Genomic DNA, 14,516 nt, shown 5'->3' on the forward strand with positions numbered 1-14,516 from the left:
CCTCCCAGCTGGAAGGTTTTTTGCAGATCTGGCTGCTCCAGTGGCCGCCAGTACCAACCCACAGAGCCCTTTGCTGAGGACTGGGCAGGGTGGGTGGACGGGAAGGAGCAGGAAGGAATGAGCACCATGGAGCATGAGAGTTTATTATCTCCAAGAGGGTGAAGGTCATAGTCCCAATGGACGGGTGGGGGCACCCACAGTGTTATCCTTCCTGGGTTTCCCTTGGGCAGAGGGGGAGCCCCAGCTGTGGCCGCACCCGGGCTCTCCTGCCCCTCGAGGGGTCCTGGACAGCATTCAGGGCAAGGGGCCTCATGCAAGGGGCCATCGTCCACCAGAGACACCGTCCTTCCCCATCACCCAACACCAGAGGCACCGTCCTTCCCCATCACCCAACACCAGAGGCACCATCCTTCCCCATCACCCAACACCAGAGGCGCCGTCCTTCCCCATCACCCAACACCAGAGGCGCCGTCCTTCCCACCACCCACACCGGAGGCACCGTCCTTCCCCAGGAGGAGCAGTTGCTGAATCCACAGGGTTCCCCAGCAAAGGGGCCCCTGTGGGGGAGAAGTGAGGTGGCTAGATCCAGGGTGGAGGCAATGGCACCTTCCCCACCACCTCAGAGAGGGAGGGTCCCCCCCAGTGTCCCGGAAGGGGCGGACACAGGATGGCAGTGGGAGGCAGGAGACAGGACGGGCCAGCAGGGCCAGGAGGGGGTGTAGAGGGAGGGCCCTCACAACAGGGCCCTGAGGAGGCCGAGGCCCACCTGGAGCAGGAGCCCCCCTTGCAGGGCCCAGCGCCCCTCCTGTGGGGTTGGTGCCCTGTTGCAGAGAGCCCCGGAACAGCAGCGCCTAGTTATCACGCCTTGCACCGTGGGGGCTGGCGTCCATTCGAACTTCGTGTTGGTGTTGGGACATCTGGGAGCACAGCGTTTGCTGAGCAGGGTGTGTACGCTCCATTCTGCAGAAAAGAGGAGAGGCAGGTGGCCCCAGAGCCCCCAGCAAGGAAGTATCCACAGTTATCAGGAAAATGCAAGGATGCTTTCCAAAGGGGCAGCCGGGACCCAGAAGAACTAGAGCAAGGAATCTGGCCCTATGAGGGGGACCAAGAGACCACCGTCTCCTGTCCTTTCCTGGGCAAGGCGCTGCAGAGCTGGGGACCCTGGCTGCCCAGGCCACCTCCGCCCCGCAGCACAGCAAATACAGACTCCAGGGCAACTGGCTGTAAGGGGCTTTCCCTGGAAGCCAGGCACAGCCTGGACCACCCCTGCCAGCCCGGGGGCGCGTGCGTCGTGGGGAGAAGGGGTGACTCAGAGCAGTGGAAAGGGGCTGCCCATCACAGAAAACCTGCTGGGCTGGGTGACCAGCCCTGGGCTCCTTGCTCTGCTGCTCACTTAAAGACATGGCAGAGACTTTCTGATGGACACGTGTCTGTCAACAACCACGGAACCCCTGAAGGGATGTACAACACTCAAAATCCAAATGGTGGAGAAAAGAGCTTGGGTGGAATCTCCTTTATGTGTCATAGTGTGTTATGGCGTGTTGTGTTGCATTCTATTTTATTATATTATGTTGTATTGTATCGTATTATATGAAGTTGCAGTATACACGTTATATTCATTACGTTGTGTTATACTCTATGACACTGTCATACACTGTATTAGATTCCAGTGCAGCCTGCCCCATGCTGGGCTGTAGGGCTGTGCCAGGAAGGGCGGATAACCCATCCACCCGAACAGCTGCCTCTCCCCACCCCGTGTGTTCCTGCTGTCTTCGTAAATTCAGTGACATCAGAGCCTTTGTCCTGCTGACAGTTCCTAGAGACACCTCAAATGGAGGAGAAAAAGAAAAGTCAAAATTCACACTCTGGGATGCTCGCCCAAACCCAGCGCGGGAGAGAGAGCAGGAGGCACTGTCGGACCCACACGTCCCCAGGTCCTGGAGGACGCATCAGCTGAGTTGCTGAGAGGCGGGGCACCCGGCAACTGCCCTCTGCCCCAGGGGGGACTCACCAAAAGAGACGACCACCTCGTTGGAGATGCAGACTTGGTCCAGCGGGCTGCACGCGGTGGGCGGGCACTGCCTCCAGCTGCTCACCTTGAAGCACTGGTAGCAGCTCAGGTTCCGAGCTGTGGGCAGCAAGCGGGCCGCGGTGGACCAGGGTCCCCAGCCCCAGCCCCAGCCCTGATGCCCCGAGCCCTGTCAGGGCCGCTCCTTACCTGGCATCGTGGCGCAGACAGCAGACGCGGCAGCCAGCGGGAGGGCACACAGGGCTAGGACGAGCCCCTCCATGACGCCAGAGGGCTCAGCCTGAGTGGGGTGAGGTGGGTGTTGCGGGGGACTTCGCCCAGAGAGCCCCCTCCCCAGCTTCCTGCTCCCTAACCGGGCTTCACTCAGGGCGCAGCCCCCATCCCACCCCAGCCTCCTGCGCTCCTGGACTCCGCTTCACCCAGGACGCCCCCCGCCCCCAACTTCCTGCACTCCTTGGCGGGGCTTCACCGAGGGCGTCCCCGACCCCCAGCGTCCTGCTCCCGCGCTCGCTCTCCTCCCTTCCCCGCATCCCCTCTCCCTGGGCCCTCTGCCTTTGGTCCCCCTTCCAATCTCTCTTTCTAAACTCCTCGGAGCCCCATTCTCACCCGACCCTCATCCCAGCCCCCGGCCCACAGTCCGGACCCCTCTCCAGGCACCTTCTCTCCTGCCGGGCTGCGGGGATCTGCGCCCTGGAGGAGGAGTCAGCCCTGGGACCGAGGGGCTGGACCGGCCAGCCCCTCCTCTGGTCTCTTGCACTGGGGCGGCTCCGGGGTTCCGAGGGCCTCAGCGTCTGCCTGCAGCCGCCTCCTGGGGAAAATAGCCCGAGACCCGGGAGGAGGGGGACGCCTGCAGGTCCCCCCAAGGCCAGCCTCAACCCCAATCACAGACCCTGGGCTCCACGCCGTAGGGAACGTCGGGCCAGATTTGGTTCCTGACTCGGGGACCCACGGAGGCTGAGGGAGACCCAGAGGGCGCGGAGGGCGGGACGACCCTTTCCCTGGGGTGGGGCGGGAGTGGTCTGGATTTGGCCGCGGACGGGGGAGGGAGGAGGCTTCAAGGCGGAGGAGGAGGAAGAGGGAGGAGGCGGAGTAGGGACCCCGGGGCGCAGGTGAGGTTTGGACAACCTGAGATGGAACGGGAGGCGGCCAGGGCAGGGCGGCCCGGAGCCGGCCAGGCAGATCCAGGAAGGAGCATAGATCCAGGAAGGGCAAATGAGGTCGGCGGGGATGGTTAGGCCACAGGCACAGAATCTTCGTTCTTTCTAGAGTGCTTGGAGGCTTTCCCCGGCAGAGGTGGCCTGGGAGGAGGGGAGAAGGGAGGAGAAGGGCAGACGCCTCCAGGGGCCCCTCGGGCGCGTTCAGTGGCTCAGAGAAAAGCAGGGCTTAGCCTTACAGGAGCCTGGAGCTGCCGCAGGGGTTGGAGGCTGCTGCTCCAGAACCCTTGCTAAGTTTCTGGGACCTGCAGGGGGCTGAGTCCGGGCCTTTGAAGACTGGTGCCCTGGAAAAACGGCTCCTGCGCAGGCTGCCTCCCAGCTCTGTCCTCCCACACTTCCACCTCTCACAGGTGAGGCTGGGGCCCAGCCGGGTCTGTCCGGGTGCTTAAGCGTCCCTGGGCCCCTCGGAGGCTGTGGTTCCAATTTCTTTTGCAGCATCTGCCCGGACCCATGTAGGTCCTGGATGCAGAGTGTTAGGCCGCCCCGTCACAGCACAGACCTGCCCCCTCCCCACTAAACTCATCTGCCTCCTACACGGAGTCTTCCCTTTGTCCTGTCGTTTATTCTGTTGTTGTTGTTGTTTATTTTTTTATCCCCGGGAGCCAAGGGAGTTGACCCATGTTCTCACTGGGCCACTGGAACCCAACAGCGTGGACATCCCGGTTGGTGGGCACCCAGCTCTCCCCTCCAGAGGCACTGTCACACCCTCCCCCACCTCACCAGGGGGCACAGGGCCCTGCTGGACCCAAGCGACGTCAGGAAATGCTGTCCTCAGTCTGGAGGACCACCGACCCACTTTCCTCCACGGAGCCCCTCCCTGGGACCTCGGTGTCCCGAAGCTGTCTCACTAAGGGGTAGCCCCAGGCTCTCCCCTCCAGCCCGGGTGGTCACACAGTTTTCACTCTGTGTCAGGTTCACTCTTTTCTCCTTCCTGCCTTCATTTCCTGAATCACATCCTTTTGAGCATGTGTGATGACAAGGCAGGGCTGGACCCTGGGTCTGCAGCAGTGAACCGGCCCAGTCACCTGCCCTAAGGGGTCTTGCAGGAAGTAAGTGGCAGAAAGAAGAAAGGGGTAACTGCTACCCATAAGGTGGTTGGGAAGGGCTGCCCCTGGCCCCAGCGTGACTGCTGCCCACCACCTCCAGGGGCCTGGCATCCTCTCCTGCACTGCAGCCCAGCAAACCCCTCCCCTGCTGTGGCTTCGGGTGACAGCTGCTGGGAGAGAAGGTGCCGACCCGGCCCAAGAGTGAGTGTGCAGGCAGGTGGCGCCATTTCCCCTTCGTCCACGCAGTGGCCCACCCAGCAGGACTGTCCCGTTCCTGTTTCCCCTGGTGCATGCTCTAGGGATGCCCCAGATGGGCCCTGCCCTCTGACCCCTGCCTGACCAGGCTCAGCGTCCTCTGCTCCCTTTGTCCTCTGATGCTCTAGCCCTTTCTGCCTGTGTGTCGGTCGGGGCTGTTTTGGGGGTGGGTTTAGAGGGCACGGGATGGAAGTCGTTTGGAGGGGAGGGGCCGTATGCCCTTTGTTTATCATGTGCATTTTTTCATTTGCCATTCACACTGTGATTGATTTGAATGAATCTGGCACTGTGAAATCTGCAAAGTCAAAAATCAAAAAGAACAATCAAAAGAACAGTGGCATTGGAGGCACGTGCAATAAAGGAGTCCAGGTGGCAGTTGGAGGTCAGAGGCTGGAAGGAATACACAGTTCTCAAAGGAAGTGGCTGAGGGGTCTGTAGATACTCATCTGAGCCTGCGGCTGGTGGTGGGATGTTGGAGCAGCCACGGCCAAGAGGGCCGTGCTCAGAGCCGCACAGCTTTTAGTGCCCACGAGAAGGCACTGGCCCTCCTCAGGGCTGACCAAGTTCCTCGGTACTGCATCCAGCTGTGCTCCTGGCCTCATTTTTTCTCTCCTTGGTGAATTAACTCCCAGACACAGCAGCCCCTGGAGGTGGCGGGGAGTAGCCAGGGATGGGAAAGGGTCAGTCAGCCTGTGGTCAGCAGGGCGGCGGGTGCAGGCCTGGTGTTCCCAGGATACTTTGCTGGGTCATGCAGTTGTCCCCATCACGGATCACTCCAGCTCCCCGGAAGGCACAGGCTGTTGCTGTTCCTGGGGGCACCCCTGGAATGAGCATAGTTCGTGGACAGGCTTCAAAACAGCCCAGAGCAAAGATGTGGCTGTGAGGGAGGGGCACGGCTCTGGGGTCTTTGCCTCCACGGTTCCCTGACTTGGTCCCGCAGTTGCCCTGGAGAGGCAGGGCCACCTCGTTAAGGGCTTGCTTGTTCCTGGTGGTCTCTGTCAGGAGCCCCCGTCCCCTGGCCCCAGACTCCAACACCTGTCCAGGTGTGTGAGCCAGTGTCCCTCTGGCAGCAGAGAGGCCTGTAGGAGCACAGCCCACAGGCCCCAGTGACATTTGCTGAGTGTTTATTCTATCAATATTCTTCATTTCTGGCCTGACTTCAATCCTAGGAGGTGGGTACCATGATGAGTCCAATTCTAAAAATAATAAAATGGAACAGAGACCTGAGGAGATGGCTTCCTGATGGGGGACCAATGTCCCAATTTTAGCACCAAAGTCCTGCGACCTGGGAAGCCCTCAGTGCTGGGCAAACCCGGATGGTTGGTGCCCTGATTCAGGATCACCCAGGTAATAGGTAGAGGGCTGAATTCAAGCCCGGCGCAGCCGCGCGGAGCCTCGGCCTGCACTCTGCTTCTGAGCGGAGCCGGGAGCAGCACTGTCCAAGGAACCCGGGTCATAAAACCCAGCTGGCGAATAGGAACCATGTTTGTATGTTCTAGAAGATGAAAGAATAGAATTTAACTGAATAACAAAGATCAGGGTACATTATGCACAATTAGGACACATATATTTTAATGAAGAAAGTAATTAAATAAAAAAGTGTTTTATTTATGTTTATATATTTTTGCTTGTGTATATATGTGTATATAATGTTTTAGATATACAAATATACATTGTGTTTCATATTTTATTTCATATTTTATATTTGTTTTGTTATAAATATGTTGATCAGTTATAAATGTATGTAAATAAGTTCTGTGAATGTTTTCTGTGTCAGTGTTTTGGGTGTGTATATATTTATTTAACTTTTTAAAGTATAGATCTCAATCAGGAAAATGTGAGAGCTTCCTGTTTAGATGAAGTGGATGACCTTCCTTCCTGCCCTTATTGTATTCACCGTCCGAGAGCTGGGTGCCAGGAAGCTGCTGTGTGGGTATGTGCGCCAACCCTGGCATAGGCACGGACAGAAACACACCGTGGAATTTTTCCAGTGAGGGAATCTTGGCGCGATGTCCAGAGGCCTCCCCGAGAGGTGTCCTGAATGAGTCCCACAGTCTCCGTCCCTGCACTCTTGCTATGGAATGCTAGGCTGAATTGTTGAACTGAAGATGACTGTGCTCCCGCTACACTTATACCTGACTCTTTCCTTTTCACCTTGGCTGTTGGGAAGCTCAGATCCTAACCATTTGCCCCCAGGCACACGTGTGGGGCCTGGCAGGTTTCTTGTTGCCCCTCGTGGCTCTGCTCAGGTCGTAACTTGCTTGCCTTTCTCCTCCCCTTGCCATGTGGAACCCTGGTTTGAGCGTCAATTCTTAGGGCCGTGGAGCTTTAGCCCTTTTGACTGTTCATAGTTTTGGTGCCTTGGCTTCTTTCATGCTCCAGTTCCTGGCCCTGCCTTGGGGGCTCCATGCACAGCTCTCCCTGGGAACAGGTCGTCTCCTTGCCCTGTCTTAATCTGGGGACTGGTGTCTGGGTGTCCCCAGCGAGACCCCTCTCTGCTGCTGACAGGGCTTCCAGGAGGAACGACAGCGGCACCCCAGAGAGGCATGAGGGTGCAGAGAGAGCTGGGTCAGCAGTGGGGGCCTCACACTCTGGCTCCTCACTCCCCATGCCTGAGCAATTCATCAGGTGCTCTCCTTAGATGGACAGGTGTGTGCGATTGTGTTCCGTTTCTGACTTTGGGTTTAGTGACGTCAGTAAACATCAGGTTTAGACCTGAATGGTCTCCCCACGGTGCACAGCCCTTCTTGTTAATGCTGCAAAATCAGTCAAACACACAGCCACCAGGGAGCCCTTGAACCAGAGAGCCCAGTACTTTCATTTTGTTCTAAATGTACAGATTGTTATTATTTTCTTTTTTTCAAGGCAACAGTGAGCAAGGATTTTGTTATCATTTTCAAACTGGCACATTTACCACGCTGACAATATTCTCTGACCCAGCACAGAAGTTCTTAACAAAAGCATCAGTGACATAGTCACACATATTAAAAGATTGAAAACCACTATTCTAATAAACCACAGTTAAAGAAGAAGTCATATTGGAAATTAAAATACCTAGAAATGATTAAAACTAAGATACTACTATCAAAACTATTGGGCTGCAGCAAAAGCTGTACCTGAGAAAAAAAATCTAACTGTACATATTTGCATTGGGAAATAAGAAAGGTCAATTTTTTTTTTTTTTTTTTTTTTTTTTTTTTTTTAAGATGGAGTCTTGTTCTCTTGCCCAGGCTGGAGTGCAGTGGTGCAATCTTGGCTCACTGCAACTTCTGTCCCCCGAGCTCAAGTGATTCTCCTGCCTCAGCTTCCCAAGTAGCTGAGAGTACAGTTGTGCACCATCACGCCTGGCTACTTTTTGTATTTTTAGTAGAGACGAGGTTTCATCATGTTGCCCAGGCTGGTCTCGAACCCCTGGCCTCAAATGATCCACCCTCCTCAGCCTACCAAAGTGCTGGGATTACAGGCATGAGCCACCATGCCTGGCCTTATTTTTGAATTAATAATTTTCTCAGCCATTAGAGTGATATTTAGTGAGTAGGAGGGAGACTTTTTTCTTAGGGAATCAATGCTGGAGTTATTGGGGGAAACCGGTGGGAAGCCTGAAGTTAGCAAGCTCAGGGTCCAATCTCCGCATTTTGAAACTCAACTGAAGAAAAGAGACAGGACTGAGAATGCCTATTAACAAAACAGAAAACCAAGGTAAAATCACATGGCTATGGCTGTGTCTTTGAAGGAACAAAAATTAGACAAATATCTGGTAAGACTGAATAAGGAAAAAAGATCCACAGATGAATAATGTAAATGAAAAAATGGGTCATAATGACAAATAACTCCCAGATTTTGTAATGCAAAAAGACAAGAGTTTCACTTCCAGTTAGCATGAGGAAAGAGTGTGAAGCCATCCTTTCTATCTCAACAATGAGAAAGAAATGGAATTATGTACAAAAATTATCACTGCTTTCAAATGCATTGGAAAGTGATGGGTGCAAATCTGAAGGAACTGCCAGTCTCGGGAGGCCCTTCCTCGCAGTGGAGCTGAATGGTGCTGAGGGCGGGTTAGTCATTGGCAGAGCTCTATCTGCAGGGAGAGACTGATGTTTCTTGGTTCTTTTGCATATAATTTCTAGTACACTACCAAAAATTATAAGAATTACAGGAGAGTGTGATTTTCTTTCTTTTTTTTTTTTATTTGAGACGGAGTCTCGCTCTGTCGCCCAGGCTGGAGTGCAGTGGCCGGATCTCAGCTCACTGCAAGCTCTGCCTCCCAGGTTCACGCCATTCTCCTGCCTCAACCTCCCGAGTAGCTGGGACTACAGGCGCCCGCCACCTTGCCCGGCTAGTTTTTTGTACTTTTTTTAGTAGAGACGGGGTTTCACCATGTTAGCCAGGATGGTCTCGATCTCCTGACCTTGTGATCCGCCCATCTCGGCCTCCCAAAGTGCTGGGATTACAGGCTTGAGCCACCGCGCCCGGCCGAGAGTGTGATTTTCAACCAAGAGATAAGCTATGCAATAGAAGCAGACACACAGATAACCCAGATGAAAGAATTAGCAGACAAGTGCTTTACAATACTGTTGTAAATACATGAAATAAGATGGAGGAAAGGATGCACAAAATGGATGAAAAGATGGAGAATTTCAACAGAGAGATGGAAGCTATGAAAATAAGTGCTTATCTGTTATTAAAAATAAATAATAAAAATAAGTTTTTATTATTATATTAACCAATTAATATAATACCTGAAATTAAGAACTCATTGGATGTGCTTAAGAGCAGACCAAACATACAGTAGCAAAAAGGATTAATAAAATTTCAGACAGGTCCATAGAAATTATCCAAAATAAAGCATAGAGACAAAATAGAATTAAAAGTACACATACACACACACACACACACACACACACACACACACACAGAGGAGAGGGCCATATGGTACTGATCCAACTGTCTAACATGTATATTGGAATCCCAGGAGAAGGGTGAGAATGGGATAGGAGCAATATTATTTTTATGTATAGTAGCCAATTTTCCAAAACTGATAAGAGGCATTAACCCACAGATTCAATAGGCTTATTGAACTCCATGAAGTATAAAGCTGAAGAAAGCCATACTTAGTCACATCGTAGTCAAACTGCTGAAACTAAAGGAAAAGAGAAAACTGTTAGATGTAGCCAGGAGAAAAAAACACCTTAGCACTAGGGAACCCCGAGAACGACGGCTGTCTCCTTAAACAGGAACCCTGAGAACGACGGCTGTCTCCTTAAACAGGAACCCCAAGGATGACGGCTGTCTCCTCAAACAGGAACCACGAGAATGACAGCTGTCTCCTCTAATAGGAACCAAGAGAATGACGGCTGTCTCCTCAAACAGGAACCCTGAGAACGACGGCTGTCTCCTCAAACAGGAACCCTGAGAACGACGGCTGTCTCCTTAAACAGGAACCCCAAGGATGACGGCTGTCTCCTCAAACAGGAACCACGAGAATGACAGCTGTCTCCTCTAATAGGAACCAAGAGAATGACGGCTGTCTCCTCAAACAGGAACCCCAAGGATGACGGCTGTCTCCTCAAATAGGAACCATGAGAATGACGGCTGTCTTCTCAAACAGGCACCCCCAGAATGATGGCTGTCTCCTCAAACAGGAACCCTGAGGATGACGGCTGTCTCCTCAAACAGGAACCCCCAGAATGATGGCTGTCTCCTCAAACAGGAACCCCCAGAATGATGGCTGTCTCCTCAAACAGGAACCCCGAGGATGACAGCTGTCTTCTCAAACAGGAACCCCGAGGATGATGACTGTCTTCTCAAACAGGAACCCCGAGGATGATGACTGTCTTCTCAAACAGGAACCCCCAGAATGACGGCTGTCTTCTCAAACAGGAACTTTGGAAGCCAGAAGCAGACACTGGTAAGAAATCAAATTGCCAGCTTGGACTCTGACACTATGCACAATTTCCCTCACAAATTAGGGCAAAATAAAGGCATTTTTCAGATAAATAAAAGCTGAGAGGAATTGCTGCCAACTGTGATGTCAGGAGGAAGCGTGGGGATGTCACATCCTTTTCAGAAGGTAAATGTGAGGGGAGGTTGTGTTAGATGCTGTGTTGACTTTGGGGTGGATGGTGCTGGATTTTCTGTTGTAGCCTTGAACCCAGCACACCCTCTTCTGAAGAACCACCAGACTCCCTCCCGTGTGGCTCTGAATTAGAGTTTTCCAAGGGAAACTCACGTAGAACTTGGAAGATTAAGCAGAGGCCCTCCTTTCTGGTGATGGCTGAAGCCGGGCGCGTGTGTAGACGGCACAGAGATCCTCCTGCGAGCTCGTGGAGATGCTCGTTGCTGTAGAGAGTGACAGTAGGTGGAAGCTGTTTGGGGACCTTGGGGATTGCAGCAGCTTCCAGGAAAACTTATTTATTTATCAATAGACTCTATTTCTTTGAGCAGTTTTAGCTTTATAGAAAATTGAGAAGATAGTACAGAGGGTGCCCATGTATCCTCCTGTCTCTCACATTTCTCCTGTTACTAACACCCTGCATTCACGTGGTACAATGGAAAAACCAATATTGACACGTGGTTACTAACACAAGTTTATAGCTTACATCAGGGCTCACTCTTTGTGTTGTATATTCTGCGGGTTTTGACAAATCCATAACATCATGTGTCCACCATTACAATGTTGCAGAATCGTTTCAGGGCCCTAAAAATCCCCTTGCTCCACCCACTCATCCCTCCCCTCTAACCCATAGCCCTCTGACCACTGCTGCCAGGAGAATGTTTGAGACCTCTTCTTGGGTGCTTCAAGCTGACATGTCCACCATCAAGTCTTCTCACTGTGTTGACTTTGGTGTGGCCGCTGTAACATCCCCTGTCCCCTGTTCATTCACGTGTATTTTGTCCTCAGTGTGGGGACAGCTTCCCTGACATCCATGCTGCTGGGTCTTCCACCAGTCGTGCCGCCTCCTGAGTCTATATTCCACCCTTTATTCCATCCCGTGTGAAAACAAGCAACCTTCCTTTCCCCACCACACTCTGATCAATACACATCTCTCTCTGGGTGAAAGTGTGTGCTCTGGGAAGCCAGCCAATCCTGTTAGAATACTTTGTAACAGGCCGGGCGCGGTGGCTCAAGCCTGTAATCCCAGCACTTTGGGAGGCCGAGACGGGTGGATCACGAGGTCAGGAGATCGAGACCATCCTGGCTAACACAGTGAAACCCCGTCTCTACTAAAAAAAAAATACAAAAAACTAGCCGGGCGAGGTGGCGGGCGCCTGTAGTCCCAGCTACTCTGGAGGCTGAGGCAGGAGAATGGCGCAAACCCGGGAGGCGGAGCTTGCAGTGAGCTGAGATCCAGCCACTGCACTCCAGCCTGGGTGACAGAGCCAGACTCCGTCTCAAAAAAAAAAAAAACAAAAAAAAAAACAAAAAAAAAGAATACTTTGTAACATAAATACTAAGTCTGTTAATTTACAACAGATTTAGTAATTTGTATAAAATAATAAGGTAGAGGAGGAGTGAGAGGAGAAGAAATAAAATAATACATAAAAACACAGGGCAACTGCGGCCGGGCGCGGTGGCTCACACCTGTAATCTCAGCACTTTGGGAGGCCGAGGCTGGTGGATCACGAGGTCTGGAGTTTGAGACCAGCCTGGCCAACATGGTGAAACCCCGTCTCTACTAAAGATAAAATAATTAGCTGGTTGTAGTGGTGCATGCCTGTAATCTCAGCTACTCCGGAGGCTGGGGCAGGAGAATAGCTTGAACCCAGGAAGTGGAGGTTGCAGTGAGCTGAGATAGCATCACTGCACTCCAGCCTGGGTGATAGGGTGAGATTCCATCTCAAAAAAAAGAAAAAAAGAAAAAAAAATATATATATATGGCAGCTGGAGAAAGCCCATGGGCACTTGTTATGGCTGAACCGTGCCCCCCTCAAATTCATAAGTTGAGCCCTCACCCCCACTATCTCAGAATGTGATCGCATTTGAAAATAGGGTCCTTAAGGTGATTACGGTAGAATGGGGTCATTAGGGTGGGCCCTCGTCCAGCATGCCTGGTGTCCTTATAAGAGGAGATGAGGACACAGACACACACAGAGGGCAACTGTGAGAATGCAGGGTGCAGATGCCATCTGCACGCCAAGGAGAGGGGCCTCACGGGGAGCCAGCCCTGCTGACACCTTGATCTTGGACCTCCAGCCTCCAGGACGAGAGAATCCATTCCTGTAGCTTAAGCCCCCAGTTGTGGTGTTTGTTATGGTGGCCAGAGCTGACTAGTGCACTGCTGGACCCTAATGCCTGGGGCTTCCTACGACGCTGGGTGCGGCCGCTGTAACATCCCCTGTCCCCTGTTCATTCACGTGTATTTTGTCCTCAGGAAAGGGCTCTTTACTGGTGGGCTTGGAGCCGCCACAGGTTCAGGGGTTCTCTGCTGGCAGAGTCTGATTAACAACAGCAGGGGCCGGTAGAAAGGAAGAGACTTCATTCGCCAAGACTAGTGAAAGGAAGTAGCTGGATTCTGACCCAGAGCAACCACTTCAAACGTGGGGGGAAAGGCAAGCGTTCACAAATGGAAAGCTCGATATGGAAGGCATGCAGGAATCATGCTGAGCACAGCGCCTGTGTGTCCTGTCCTGGTGGCAGTCTTGGGTCTCAGTCCACCTAGAACGTGGGCTGGCATCATCGCAACTATGGCCGGGCTGTTAATTACCCGCTTTGAAGTCATCTCCGGAATTTTGCAGCTGGGTCTCCAGGCTTGGCCTGTCTGTCTCAAGATTAGCCTGCGGCACTTCTAAGAAGGCACATAATTAGATACTAATGGACCGTTAGAGAAATGGGAGGGGTTATTTACGGTGAGAAAGGGAGGGATGAGGAGTCTATTTCAAGGCTAAGGGAAAAGGCTTCTGCAGTTTGCTTCGAGGTTATATCTTGAAACCGAAGAGAAAGGAAACAGGTCTAAAAATGCATTTTGAAGACCAGCCACTCAGTTACAGGGTGACCAAGCCCTCACTGCAGAAGTCTTTGGACTTTCCACAGCCTTGTCTCTTTCTAGGGGCTCTGGTTCCTATTAACTTTTTCTCTTGGATGTAGGAGACGTAAGAGATGACAGAGAGCCTCGAGCCCACAGACATTTCCCCCCACGCCGTGGTGCGGTGCCAGCTCGCTTCCTTGGTTGAGTTGAAAACAGCCCCAGCTAGGATGGCACAGCCACTTGATTTGCCTATTGACTCAGAGATAGGAGCTCAGAACCACCATGGGTCAACCTCCGCTTCCAACTTCCAGGGCCCCTGGGGTCCTCCTGGGGTGGTGCGGGGAGCATTTCTCCCTGGGACATAAGATCTCAGACCCAGCCCAGCTCACTCCCACAGTGACAGGACAAACAATTCTGGGAGTGGCACGGCAGAAGAGCTTGGATTTTTATCCTAAGCATGGTAGTTTTCTAGGAAATTATTAGTCAATCTGGAGCAAGATTCTCAGGAAAAAAAAAGAAATTATTAGTCAAGTGCCCTTTGTTGGCATAAATCACCATAATAACCACTATAAATATAAAATTACTGTTCTCCAGGGAAACTGAGACAAGAAAATTTTGACTCTTTCCTGTTGTATTAGTCTATTCCTTTGTTGTTGTAAAGAAATACCTAAGACTGGGCAACTTACAAAGAAAAGAGGTTTAATTGGCTGTTGGTATTGCAGGCTGTACAGGAAGCATGGCGCCGGCATCTGCTTGGCTTCTTGGGAGGCCTCAAGAAGTTTCTAATCATGGCAGAAGGCAAAGGGGAAGTAGGTTGCGGGGAAAAGAAAGAGAGATCAGATTGTTACTGTGTCTAAGTAGAAAAGGAAGACGTAAGAAACTCCATTTTGATCTGTACTAAGAAAAATTGTTCTGCTTTGAGATGCTATTAACCTGTAACTTGAACCCCAGCCCTGTGCTCACAGAAGCATGTGCTGTATTGAATCAAGGTTTAAGGGATTTAGGG

At 52.2% G+C, this 14,516-nt stretch overlaps 1 protein-coding gene and 1 pseudogene across 1 annotated transcript; one reads left to right on the plus strand and one right to left on the minus strand.

Moving 5' to 3' along the window:
* Positions 1-611: 611 nt before the first annotated feature.
* On the minus strand, positions 612-2,380 carry LY6L (lymphocyte antigen 6 family member L). The gene is made up of 3 exons (XM_050801065.1): positions 2,219-2,380; positions 2,012-2,128; positions 612-960 (listed from the first exon to the last, which is right to left on the minus strand). The coding sequence occupies exons 1-3, from the start codon at positions 2,289-2,291 to the stop codon at positions 734-736; spliced, it is 417 nt and encodes a 138-aa protein (XP_050657022.1). The 5' UTR covers positions 2,292-2,380; the 3' UTR covers positions 612-733.
* A 3,480-nt stretch (positions 2,381-5,860) lies between these two features.
* LOC126961615 (uncharacterized protein FLJ40521-like) lies at positions 5,861-11,508 on the plus strand (annotated as a pseudogene).
* The last annotated feature ends 3,008 nt before the right edge of the window (positions 11,509-14,516 follow it).

Source organism: Macaca thibetana, chromosome 8 (genome assembly GCF_024542745.1).
Source record: "Macaca thibetana thibetana isolate TM-01 chromosome 8, ASM2454274v1, whole genome shotgun sequence".
Taxonomy (NCBI): Eukaryota; Metazoa; Chordata; class Mammalia; order Primates; family Cercopithecidae; genus Macaca; species Macaca thibetana.

What these genes read in the sequence shown, in the direction of transcription:
- LY6L (XM_050801065.1), bottom strand. Translation starts at nt 2,291, where the DNA reads ATGGAGGGGCTCGTCCTAGCCCTGTGTGCCCTCCCGCTGGCTGCCGCG. An exon ending in TGTCTGCGCCACGATGCCAG is followed by an intron (nt 2,129 to 2,218) that starts GTAAGGAGCGGC and finishes TGCTGCCCACAG; the next exon opens with CTCGGAACCTGAGCTGCTAC. An exon ending in CGAGGTGGTCGTCTCTTTTG is followed by an intron (nt 961 to 2,011) that starts GTGAGTCCCCCC and finishes TCTTTTCTGCAG; the next exon opens with AATGGAGCGTACACACCCTG.